The sequence below is a fragment of the Condylura cristata genome, unplaced genomic scaffold (assembly GCF_000260355.1).
Source record: "Condylura cristata isolate star-nosed mole 26May11 unplaced genomic scaffold, ConCri1.0 scaffold00022, whole genome shotgun sequence".
Classification (NCBI taxonomy): domain Eukaryota; kingdom Metazoa; phylum Chordata; class Mammalia; order Eulipotyphla; family Talpidae; genus Condylura; species Condylura cristata.
The window spans coordinates 20,728,172-20,740,474 of NW_004567123.1; the positions used below are offsets into that span (position 1 = coordinate 20,728,172).

The window sequence follows — 12,303 nt, forward strand, 5'->3', positions numbered from 1 at the left end:
AGGCCTCCCTGACTTCTGGCTCCAACTAAAGACTCTGCTTGCTTTCTGCTTTCTGCTTGCACCTTGCTCAGAGGACTTATGGGCAAAGTCTGATTCTAGAAGCCTTCATTTCAAGCCCTAACTTCTGACTTGTTGAGTAGCCTTCACAGCCTCTCTGAGTCTCAGACCCCCCTCTATAAAATAGGAATAGTGATAATACCCATCGCATAACTTTGCTGTGAGGCAACTTAAAATATATACATTGTTAGGGCCCTCCCCAGTGGTGCAACAGGTTAAAGTGCAGCACTGTGAAGCTGTCTGCAGCCACTGCAGCATGAGTTTGATCCCTGGCCAGGGAGGGGACCCACATGGCGCAGCAGACCTCTCTTGTCTCGCCCGCTGCTCCCCTCAGCAGTGTACTTCATCTTACTGCCTGTTCTGCTCCCCACTCTGTCTCCAGTGAATCCTCTCACCACCTCTGCACCTTGGCCTGTGGTCAGCTCCTGAGGTTGCATCAGTAGCCCCCTCGCTGGCCCACAGTGGTGACCGGTGCCCGCCTGCAACCTCACCCAGCATGTGCACACAGAGGGAAGGAGGCCACCTCCAACCTGTACATTTATTTACAAGGCACAAGCTGAGAGCACGTTGGGAGCCGCCTGATGGCCTTCCCACTCCTCCTGGGCCGTCATCTGAGGCTGCGAGTGACCCCTGGGATAGGGGCCTGGAGTGGCTGGGTTGGGCCGGCTTGGCCCTCAAGCAAGCTCGGGGGTGGTCTCCATGTCCCCTGGGTCTCTCCCCTCCCCCTTGGCTGGGCCTGGACTGGGCGTCCTCTCTCACATGGAGTTCCTGTGTGTTGGTGGTCGCAAGGAAGGTGGGCGGGGGCCGAGCCAGCCCAGATGCTGTGTGCTAGGTCTTATCTGTTGGGAGTGGGGAGGCGGGCGGGGCATGGAGGTCCTCATTCACAAAGCCTGCTCTGTCTCCCTGGCAGCTGGGCCTCAGGAATCGGTCTTGATGCCTCACTTTCCTGCCAAGAACCTCCTGTTCAAAACCACAACAGCCCCACGTGCTGGGACCCCCAGCCCCCCGACCCCAGCTAGGAGCAAGCCCAGGTCAGGGATGCCCCAGGAGGAGCCAAGTGAGGGTCACCGGGGCAGCAGTTCCAAGAAGAGGAGTCGGGGAAGGAACAACAGGCCCGTGGCTGGGCTGTGGCCGATGGTCCAGGCCGGGCACTAGCAGGATGGATTCAGGCCACATCCAAGGTGGCTCACGTCGGGGAAGCAGCCGCCTTCAGGGGCTTGGGGAGCCCCGAGCCTCCCAGCCTGGGGCAGCCTTGTCCTGGCCAGCCCGCCCTGGGGATCTGGCCCATCTGCTCTGGCCTTCTGGGCTGTGTGGGCTCAGCCCTGGCCACTGTGTGGCTGCATCCAGGCCTCAGTCGCTCCTGGGGCTCAGACCCCCAGAGCCATCAGTGCCCCCGAGCTGCTGATCTTCTTGAAGCGATTCGCAGCGCTGACAGCAATGAAGTTTTTCTGGGGGATGAGGGAGAGGAGTCCCAGTCAGCATAAGGTAGAGGAGGGGCATGGGAGAAGCTGTGGGACAGCTAAATGTCCCCTCATTTAGTTCCTCATTCCAGGCCTTCCCGAAGTCAGAGAGGATGCAATGCCCAAAATGGCCACAGGAGGCGCCACCATACCTCATCCTTCAGGTTTCCTTCCTTCCTTCAACTGATAGGTCTGCCAGACCTGAGCACCACTCAAGAGCTCCTGTGACCCCTAGTTTGCTCCAAGTGAAAGATGACCTCCTCACGGTGGTCAACGAATCCCTCCCTGTCCTGCTGCTCGTTCCTCTCCTGCCTCCTCAACCCTACCCCATGTTCATTCCACTCCAGCCACACTGGCCTCCTACCTGTTCCTCACTCTCACCTATGCTTCTGCCGCAGGGCCTTTCCACTACTGTTCCCGCAAGCTGGTACCCCCCCTGGCCCCACTACCTGCATGGCTTGCCCCTCATGCTCACATTCAGTGAGACTTCCCTGACCACCCTATTTAGAAGTACAGCCTCTCTTGACCACCCCTGTTTTTCTCTAAAGCCCGTCCTTAACCCCTTTTTAATTCTTCCCCATCTCCTACCAATAGTTAAATCCACTAAAACTAAAATCCTTGTCTCTCTTGTCTAGTGTATCCCCAGTACCTATAAGCAGTAGTGCTCGATAAATATTTGTAAAATGAAGGGAGGAAGCCTGTCATGGGCCAGAGCCCACTTCCTGAGTTCCAGCCTCAGCTGGATTCCCCTCCCCAGGGTAGAGGGGGTGGCTGGAGGGTCGCTGCTCCAGGGCAGCCACCAGCTCAGGACAAAGAGAAAAACCAACCCTGTTTTTCAGACAGGGCCAGGTCAGGTTGCGGCCCCGCATCTGGTGCCAGGCGCTCTTCCTGCCTTGCCCTCCCTCCACCCTGCCCTGGCCCAGCAGTACCTTCCAGCGCCTCTTCATGAGGTATTTCTTAAGCAAGATCTGGGATTTGAGGCGTCGGTTACAGCGCTTGGCTTTCTCGGCCAGGTTGTTGAGCCAGGGGTGGGCGAGGCACTGGGCAGCACTCATCCGGGCCCTAGGGGGAGGGGGCAGCAGAGTGAGGGTGGGCAGCCTGCCTGCCAGCCTCTGGAGCCCAGTCGGCCTCCCAGCCCGACTCCCACTCTTGCCAGCGCGCGCGCGCGCACACACACACACACACACACACACACACACAGGGATTGCACACATGGGGTTCACATCCTGGGGTGAACCTCACCCCTGATCCTTCACAATGAGGTTGGAGACAAAGTCTTTAGCCTCTTCCGAAACAGCCTCAAAAGTCTCCTCGTCAAAGTACCAGTTGGCAGATAGAACATTGTTGAGGGTCTCGGTGTCATCGTCTCCCAGGAAGGGGGAGAGGCCACTCAGTCTGGAGGGAGAGGATGGCAGAATGCAGAAAGGTGAGACAGCACTTGCTGACTCACCTGTCGGGGGTCAGGGGATGGGGAAACCCTAGAGGGCAGCACCACGTGCTGAAAGACCCCCTGCCTCTCAAGCGGGACAGACCTGGAATCTGGCTGGGTGAGCTTGGGCAAGCCACTTCCCCTCTCTGAGCCTCACTCTTCTCATCTGTAAAATGGGCATAAGCATCCCAGCTTCCCAGGGTTACAGTGAAGAGGAATGATGAATGTGCAAAAAATATCCACTACCCATTTACCCCCACCCCGGGTCATCAAAGCTCTAGTGTCCAGAGCCCTGGGATGTATGCTATGTCTTTAGGGCCTTGGTTTTTCCATTTGCAAAACAAAAAGTTCCCCTTTTATGGTTTTCCCAATATTGCACCCAAACCTCTGACTGAAGAAGTGGGGAGGTAGGACGACCTTACCAGGACCCCAAAGCCCATCTTGGCCTCTGCCACCCACCCACATGCCCCAAGCCCATGCGTGCCACTCCCCCGGGGCTCACAGCATGTAGGTGATGACCCCCATACTCCACATGTCTGTCTTATCGGAGATTTGGTCGTAATTCACCACTTCAGGTGACAGGAACTCCGGGGTCCCAAAATTCACCTTCAGTTTCTCATTGGGGTTATACCTGGGGATGAGATCACAAGCTCAGAGCACAGCTCCAGCCTGCTCCCAGGTGCCCTGGACCTCTCCGCTGCACCCTGCCCACTTCAGCAGCTCACCCATCCTTCCCACCCACCCAGGTAGTACCTCCGTGCCAGACCGAAGTCAATGATCTTCACCAAATGGCCTGTGGTGTTGACGCACAGGATGTTCTCTGGCTGAGGAGAGGGGGGTGACCTGGATTGGCCTCTGACCTGGCTCACCCTTCCTCCCCTGCCAGGTCCACCCAAGTCCCAGCTTCCCCGGGCCAGAGAGGACTGCTCATCGGAGACCTTGGCCTTGGCTGCCCAGGCACAGATGGGGGTCCTGAGGCTCTTGTCTGGGTTCAGGTGGGATCTCCCTCCACTTAAGGCCATGAGATAACAACATGCTAACAGCTGTAAGGATGGAGAACCTGAAACCTGCAAAGGAGGGCTGTGCCTAGCATGCAGGCCAGTTCAGGACACTGTGTGGGGCTCCAGGGGCCAGAACAAGAAAGCACCAGTTCGGGGCTCCCAGCAGAAGCCTCCCAGGCATGCGGGCTCCCGCCGTCCTGTGTGCACTCAGATGTGACACTTCCTGCAAAGCCCAGTCGCTTCCGAGAGTCAGCACATCTGTCCCCCCACAGCTCCTTGAGGCAGATTCTGTAACCACCCACCCCATTCACAGCTGAGAAAGCTGAGCCCAGGCACAGAAGTGACCTGTCATCACAAGAAGGGTCAGGGCCAGACGTCACCCACCTGCTCTGCCCCACAGTGTCCACCAGGGTAGGAGGAAAGGGGGGCTCCCCCAGGACAGGGCCATCTTCTCCTGGCCTCCTTGTTCCCCACCCTCAACATCTAACAAACTCCCCCAGCCAGGGCTCTGTGCCAGGTGAATGTGTCACCAAGTAACTGCAAGGCTGGTCCCTCCACTCTGGGCCTCATTCCTCCTTCATGGGACACCAGGACACTGGACTAATCTGAGCTTGCAAGGCAGAAACATTTGCAAATAGTTAACAATAGTTCAAAGGCAGGAGATTTTGCACAAAAGAAAGCCCTGATTTCCTCATGTTTAGTACCTCCTGAAAAACCGGAAGCCGGGACCAACTGCATGGCCAGGCAGGGCTTGAAGTGAGTTGCCACTGAACCCAGAGGTGGGGAAGAAGTCTTCCCCCCACCCCTGGGGGCCTCCACCACACCCACCCCACAGTCTGTTTCAGGAGACTGGATCTCAGGGAGACTGGATCTCAGGGAGCACTGGATCTCAGATCCCTAACAAAATCCCTCCCAGAGGCCCTCTGAATGGATGTGTTCACTCAGAGCAAGACACCACTAACCCTTAATAGCACAATCTGGTGTCCCATCAGGACAGGAAAGAAAAGAAAGACCCTAGGGCATGATCATTTAAGGAAACTGGCTTTCCCCCAGGCACCAGGCCTGCCCCAGAAACTCTCTGCCCAGACGCCCCATCCATCAGCGTATCAGATTGACTTCATTTTCTGCTCATGCATCATCTTGCTACCCACCATGCTCCCCAATGCCCCCCCCACAACCAGGTCCCAGCCCCACCATCGTCCTCCTTTCAGCCTCCTAAATCCCCCTCTTCCACACTGGCCTATGGAAACCCATCTCCCTCACCCCTGTTCCTCCTTGTCCTGGGGCAATAGCACACCTCCTGCCAGGGCTTTTGGGGAGGGTGCTCACTCTCACAGCAGCCTGCCCCTGCAGGCGAGACAGCGTGTCCTTGCTGGCTGAACGCACCTGGCCCTTGCCCGCTTCCCCAGCCTCACCCTATCACGCTCTCCCATTACTCCCACGCACCTGCTCAGAACAGTTTTAAATGACATTTTGATTTGGTTGTTGTATGAATGTCTGTCTCGCGCCCCCACCCACCCACCAACTGCAGGCTCCAAGGTTGGGGCCATGTCCCTTGTCACCGCTGGGACTCCTTGGCGAGGCGAAGCAGGTGCCCAGTGTGGATTTATCAAATGAGTGAGTGGAAGTGCTCTCTGCTTTGCTGACCCACCTTGGCGTTCTGATCTCCTCCCCCAGTGGCCTTGCCGCTCGCCCACACAGTCACCCCACCGAAAGGTGGGGTGCACCCTGTGCCCTCCTGCTCCACCTGCTCCACAATGTGGCCAGCACCCCAGACCCCAGCAGCCACTTCTAGCTGGTCAGAGCTGCTGTGGAGCTTAGAACCCTCTTGCCCTCTGAGCCGCTACGTGCCAGGTCAGAGAAGGGAAGTGAATAGTCTTTCATTACGCGTCTTTGTTGGTGTCTGCTGCGTACCTACCGCTGACACCGTGCTTGACCCCCTTCCAGAACACCACCCCATAAGGGCAGGCATTTGTCTCTGTTGTGTTCAGCACAAGATGCCCTGAGCCTGGCAATGCCCGCTGCCTGGCATAGCGTAGGCCCCCGCAGCACACATTTATTGGATAAATGAACAAATATCCTTAGTGCCTGCTGGGGTCGCCTCCGAGAGGGCACCTGCCCGACTCTCATCAGCAACCTCTGTGTGTGAGACAGCGCGGGGCCCACGGGACGGCGAGAGGCCTTCTCAACAGACTCTTGGAACTAGCTGAGACGCTCCCGAGAGCTGGGAGCCAGTCTTTGTCATCTTCTGTAGGATCTGCAGCTCCTGGCACTTAGTGAATTCTCAGTAAACTCTTTTTGAATCTACAGATGGAAGGATGGACGGAGCAAAAAAGGAAGAACGGAGGACGGGGTGGCTGGTCGCAGTGCTGACGGAAGGCCGTCGGATGCTGCTCCGACCCCTCCGGGGGGCCCCATTCCAGTACCTTGAGGTCCAGGTGCAGAACCCCCATCTTGTGCATGAAGAGGATCCCGTCGCAGATCTGCCTGACAAACACCATGGTGTCCACCTCGGTCAGGTGATAGTCCTCATCCACAATCCTCTCGAAGAGCTCGCCGCCCTCGATGCTGTGTGCACAGACCCCTCGACAGGCTTGCTTCCGGGCTGCTGACTCCCCCTCCCCGGGCCCCGGCCCCCACCGAGCCACTCACTACTCCATGAACAGGATCATGTCGTGAGCTGTCTCCATGGCCGCGTACAGCTGGATGAGGTTGCGGTGGTTCAGCTGGTTCATGACCTCGATCTCAAGCAGCACCATTTCCTGGGGAAGAAGGAGGTGGGGTACCCTCCAGGCACCCTCCTCCCTGCGGCCTTGACTAGACTACTCTCAGGCCTCACCACACACCGAAACCCCTGCTTGCCATCGCCCTTCCTTGCCTCCATCTCTCCCCACCCCGAGCCTGTCGTCCCTGCCCACCCCCTTTATGCCTGCTGGGACCCCTTTGCTTGCTGACTCTTTCCCTCCTCCTGATGCAATAGGGGGGCACCTCAGGACCCCATCCTCCACTCATCATTCCCCTCTCACACTGTCCTCTGGCCATCCAGATGCCACTGATTCTCCATAGGGCTCGGCCTCTGAGTGCCTGGGGAGGCGGGGGGTGGGGTGGGGTGGTGGCCAGCCTCACGGCCATTTCCCTTGAAGATCTAATGGAACCTCAACTCTGTCATGTCCAAAACTCAACCTTCCTCATTGCCGCCTCCCCACAATCCAGCTGCTCTCAGCTTGCCCTTCTGCAAGAGAACTTTGACCCCAGTTCACAGGATTCCTCTTTTCCTCTCGCTTCCCCGCACCCCACTGCCATGCCCTCACTGAGTAAATCCCTGGCTCTACCTCCAAACTAGATCGTGACTCCCCCCTTTCCACTGCCTTCAGTCTAAACACGGAATGAACACAGAGGAGGTGCTTGATCGTTCATTCATCAACCACCGACTCCCGTTCATTCTCCCAGCTCCTGTGTTCTGAGAGTCCTCATGGAGTGGATGAGAGGCCCCGGCGGCCAGCGCCAGGGTCAGGGCCTGCCGGGTGGAAGAGGCCGAAGCAGGGTCAGGCAGAAAACACATTCTTTCCAAATGTGCTCAGGGCGGAGGGGAATTCAGGGCCGCAGCACGCCAGAGCTGTTGCTTGGGCTCTTTGGGGGCTCCAGATCTCTGCCATAGTCTGTCAGGAATGCCCGTGACCCAGCTTTTCGGGGAGCCTCCCCCCACACTCGGGGTCCCTACAGGTACTCCTGGGTCTTTCCTTCACGGTCTTCTCTACTTGTCACCCTCTTCCATGCCTTTCCACCAGGAAACAGTTGGTTTTCCAAGCCTTCATTAGGGACCCAGCGAGCTGAGTCCAGAGTCCACTGTGCACCCCACCCAGCTCATCCCTGTCCCCTGCCCCGACTTCCTGGTCAGCTCACTGAAGCCAGCTTGCTAGGTTGCCACACTGAGAGCTTCTGCCCATGCTCCCTCACCCCCTCATTCCCTGCACTAACATGGCTCTTCCTCTCCCTCTGAACCAGGCTGGGTGCATGAAGCAGGCTCTAGACCAAGCCTGTTTATCTCCCTGAGTGGGGAGCCACTTTGCTTCACTTCAAGGGGGACCCAAGTGACAGCACAGGCTGGGACCCAGAGCCCAAACTCTTCAATGTTTGTGGACTTGTACCCAGCGAAGAGTATGAACAGCCCGAGCCGGGAAGGGTTGTGCCCAAGGTAAAGGCACTAACTGGGAGGCCTGCTTTCTGACCCAGGGTCTCGAGGCCCTATGGCAGGCTGTCTCCTGTCCACCTGGCTATCTGTGTGACACCTTCTGACTGTCTTACACACCGGGTCCTGCCCAAGGCAGGAGTGGAGGGAGGTGAAGGGCACCCACTGCAAAAATCCCCCACTTAGCTAGCCCCCTACCTTGTCTTTGGGGGTCTGTTTCTTGATGACCTTGGCTGCCAACTTGAGGCCCGTGGCTTTCTCTACACAGGTACAGACTGCTCCAAATTTGCCACTGGGGAGGGAAGAGGCTGGGGCTGAGCTTCCTTCAAGCTGGAGCTGAAGGGGGTTGGGGGGTGGGGCTCTGTGCTCCAGTCCATCTGGATTCCCCTCTGTGAGATGGGAGCGCCCGGCCTGGCCAGCCCCAGCTTCAGTGAGGGCTACTGCCGGGATAGTGGCTGAGCCACACAGAGGGAGTGCATGGAGAAGAAGCTCACAGGAGGCGAGAGCTCACAAGCTCTGCCCCGGGACCAAGGCGGCTTAGGGGCTCTTTACAATGTGGGAATCAGTGTCATGCCTGGAACTTAGGCAGACAGGCTAACACTGCCTCCTCTGGATGACCAGTAACAGGTCTGTATGAGTGACCCAGCACAGGCCAGCCCATCTTATTGTTTTCATGCAACAGAAGTGACCACATAGAAGGAAATATGTCCACACGGGTCATGCCTAATGGGGACATGTCTGAGCTTTGCAGGAGGGAAGATGTGAAGTCCTGGGCCTCAGGACCCGCCTACCCTTGCCCAGGAGTCTGGGGTTCCCGCTCTCACCCGCCCAGTGCCTCCTTGGAGTTCATGCTGAATTCGCTGTTGACATTGCCGGTCCTCAGCTCCACGATGCGGTGGGGGAAGGGTGCCGGGGGTGGTGGGCAGTCGTCTGCAGAGTAGAGGAGAGCGGTCACCAAGGATTCACGCCGCGCCACCCCTCCTGCCTGGTCTGGGCCCCATTCAGGGGCCCCCACTGATGGGGGAGCTGGCTCTAGGAGACGAGCTAGCAAGCCCAGTCTCCAGCTTCAGCTTTGCCACAAACACATAAAACAGCTTTAGGAGGCCCATGCCTCTGTTGGGGGAGGGGGCAGCCTCTCCGCACAAAACTGGGGATGGCTCATTAGACTTCTTGGACGCTCCCACATAGCACAAGGCATGAAGACTCCATTCCAAGCTTATCTGCATTCCCATTAAAGAAAAAAAAATGAAAGGAGCTATACAGTGGAGTGGCATACGGGGGTGCTTTGCCTGGTGGGGTAGGTGCCTACCGTCCTCTAATGACACTACCCTGGTGTCCAGCCTGCACCTGGCCCTGGGGCCAGAGATGCCCTGGGGCCAGAGGTGGCCTGGGAGCAGCGGGATGGAGATGTTGGCTAGGGAGAGGCTGCCACCTAGCGGCACCCTCGGGGAGCAGCGGGCCCTGGCAGCCGGCAGGCTGAGTCATCGGGAATGGAAACCTCTTTATAAATAGCAAGAGGGCGACAGGGAAGCCGGGGCTGGTGATAAATCAGACGGCCCTTGGATGTTGTTCAGGTCCCGTCACCCCGAGGATGTGATTTCTGGGCGGAGCAAGGCGGAGGCCTCTGCCTCTGCTCCCAAGAGGAGGCAGGCTCCTGGCTGCCGCCCAGCCGCCAGGCCCTCCCACCCTGTCTGGGTGGCACAGTGCCGCTCACCAGGCAGGCTGGCGTCTCCCCAGGCACCTCGGCCTGGAGGAGAGGGGTGTTAGGACACTCCGGGCTCTCCTGACCCCATCTCACCCTCCCCCAGCCCCGCACCCCTGCTGAGGGCCTTTGTCCCTTCACCTGCTGGCCAGCTCCCTCACGCTGTAGACTAAACCATCACATCCTGGCCTGAGCAGCCCGGAAGGCCGCTCCACCATGCTGCCCCTTCTCACACCCCAGCTGCCTTGGCCACTGCTCCCACAGAGGAGAGACACATGTCTTCTCTGCTTGTGGCCCCGCTATAACCGCAAGGCCACCCCGCCCCCGCCCTACCCCTCCCTCCTGGATGTAGCTGAACTATGAAGTCCAGCGTTTGAGCCTTCTACAGACTGGCAGAAAATACCACTGTCCAGAGAGTTGGCGTTGCTCCTATCACCTGCCTGATTTTCTAAAACGCTATTCTAGCCAATGTAGAAGAAAGTCAACAGTCAGCTCTGGAGTCAGGCAGGCCTGGCACTCCTGGCCTGGCTGAGAGTCTGGGGGGCACGGCATTTCCCTCTTCTGGCTTTGTTTCCCCATCTATCAAGAGGGACTAGGAACTTGGATTTCCTGGGGTTGTGTGACACGCGGGAGTCAAGCTCAATCCTGTGAACAAGGAGATGGGGGTATCCCCTTCCCTACTCCCTAGGGCAACCCAGGCCCACCTGCCCTGGCCTACCCAAAATCTGGAAGCAGTCCTCCTCCCGGGCTGTGGGACAGAGGGCCTGCCCCAGCTCCGGTCTCGCCATCCCCGTCGAGGTGTCCCCTTGCACCTTGGGCTGGCCAGCCTGGCTTGGGGCCTTCTCTCCTGCTTCCTTCGGGCCTCCTGCCAGAACAGTCTTCCCTCCTTCTGCTGTTCTGGCCAGCTCGGGATGCATGGGGCTGGGGGTCTCAGCCACCCCTTCAAAGACGAGCTCGGATGCTTCATCTAGGTGTTTCGCAGTCACCGGCTTCTCAGAGCTGGAACGTGAGAGCAGAGATGACACCCTTAGCAGCTGGAGCCCGCTGTGCCGCGAGCAGGTCTCGATGCTCCCAGAGCCTCACCTGTAACCCAGGGCTAAGCCAAGCCTGCCCCTGCCCCAATGCATTGGCAACGCGACCGAATTCACGGAATACAAAATCAGAGATGTTAATAATACTGTAAATGTCTGTGGCCATGATCTGCCCTATCAAGCACTAATAGATCATTAATAACTACAACAGGATTGTTGATTTGGCTCATCATTATGTGGATCCAATTAGGAAATGATGTAGCTTTTGACTCATAAAAACTGGTGATGAGATTGATATGAATACATAATTCAAACCAGTAAGGTGCCACTATTATGACTTAAAATGTCATTATTGACGCCATTAATATGAGCTTCATTCAGGTGAGTATAACTGTTTGCATCATAAAATTGGTACAGTATGGCTATGAAGTATTGTAATGATCTATCACGCTGGTAATCAGTCATCTTTCCATATAGCACCAACGATTATATTAAGAAGACTTCTTAGCCCTGTACCTGGCTAGACCCAGCGTCATGGAATAAGGGGCACCCTGGACACCAGACAGCTAGAGAGGCCTTGGAGGACCTCTCTGACAATGCAGGTGTCCAAGAGTTATCGCAAAGCCTGGATTTCTGAGGGGCCAAAGAGCAGGACCGGCGCCCGGGAGAAAGGGAGCTGAGCAAGCTGGAGGTGACGGCGTGATGCTGGGGCAGAGGCAGCAAGCTAGGCCCCGTCCGGGACCCCTCCCACTCGCAGCAAGGGCCTTCACCTGGAGATGATGGCAGGGCAGCTGGGGCTGTGCAGAAAGGCAGGTGAGCCCCTCCTGGCTGCTTCGTGGCCTGTGGCCTCCCTCCTGTGCACCTTGGGCTCGCTGGGGCCTTGGCCACTCGAGGGACCCTGCTCAGCAGTGGGCCTCTTGATGCTGGCTTCGGCCGTGGCCGTCGGCTGGGGCAGGGCTGCTGGCTGCCCGGCACTGCCCTCTGCAGGGCCCCCACCCAGGGCCTCTGCTCCCTCCGGACCGTGGCTGCTAGCTGAGGGCTGGGCCGGGCCACCGCCTCCTTTCTCTGGGGCAGGGCCTTTGGCTTCTTTCTTCATGGTGGCTGAATCAGGCTCTTTCTTCTGGTCTGAGAGCCCAGTTTCTTTCTTTGGATCTGGGGGGACCGTTTCCTTCTTTGGGGGTGAGGAGCCTATTTCTTTCTTCTGGTCTGTGGCCTCAGTTTCTTTCTTTGGATCTGGAGGGGCTGTTTCCTTCTTGGGGGGTGAGGACCCAGTTTCTTTCTTTGGATCTGGGGTACCTGTTTCCTTCTTTGGGGGTGAGGGACCTGTTTCTTTCTTCTGGTCTGAGGACCCACTTTCTTTCTTTGGATCTGGAGGGGCTGTTTCCTTCTTGGGGGGTGAGGACCCAGTTTCTTTCTTTGGATCTGGGGTACCTG

The 12,303-nt window shown here is 57.7% G+C and overlaps 1 protein-coding gene across 1 annotated transcript in view; it reads right to left on the reverse strand.

Annotated features, from left to right (window-relative positions):
- Positions 1-1,314: 1,314 nt before the first annotated feature.
- MYLK2 (myosin light chain kinase 2) overlaps positions 1,315-12,303 on the reverse strand; it is a 12,090-nt gene continuing 1,101 nt past the window's right edge. Inside the window, exons 3-13 of the mRNA XM_004687307.2 lie at positions 11,640-11,982; positions 10,557-10,837; positions 8,961-9,066; positions 8,335-8,428; positions 6,600-6,709; positions 6,374-6,515; positions 3,700-3,770; positions 3,449-3,577; positions 2,760-2,912; positions 2,447-2,579; positions 1,315-1,505 (exon numbers count right to left, since the gene is read on the reverse strand). Coding sequence (XP_004687364.1) covers positions 1,425-1,505; positions 2,447-2,579; positions 2,760-2,912; positions 3,449-3,577; positions 3,700-3,770; positions 6,374-6,515; positions 6,600-6,709; positions 8,335-8,428; positions 8,961-9,066; positions 10,557-10,837; positions 11,640-11,982 — 1,643 coding nt within the window. The 3' untranslated portion in view covers positions 1,315-1,424. The remainder of the gene's footprint in view (positions 1,506-2,446; positions 2,580-2,759; positions 2,913-3,448; positions 3,578-3,699; positions 3,771-6,373; positions 6,516-6,599; positions 6,710-8,334; positions 8,429-8,960; positions 9,067-10,556; positions 10,838-11,639; positions 11,983-12,303) is intronic.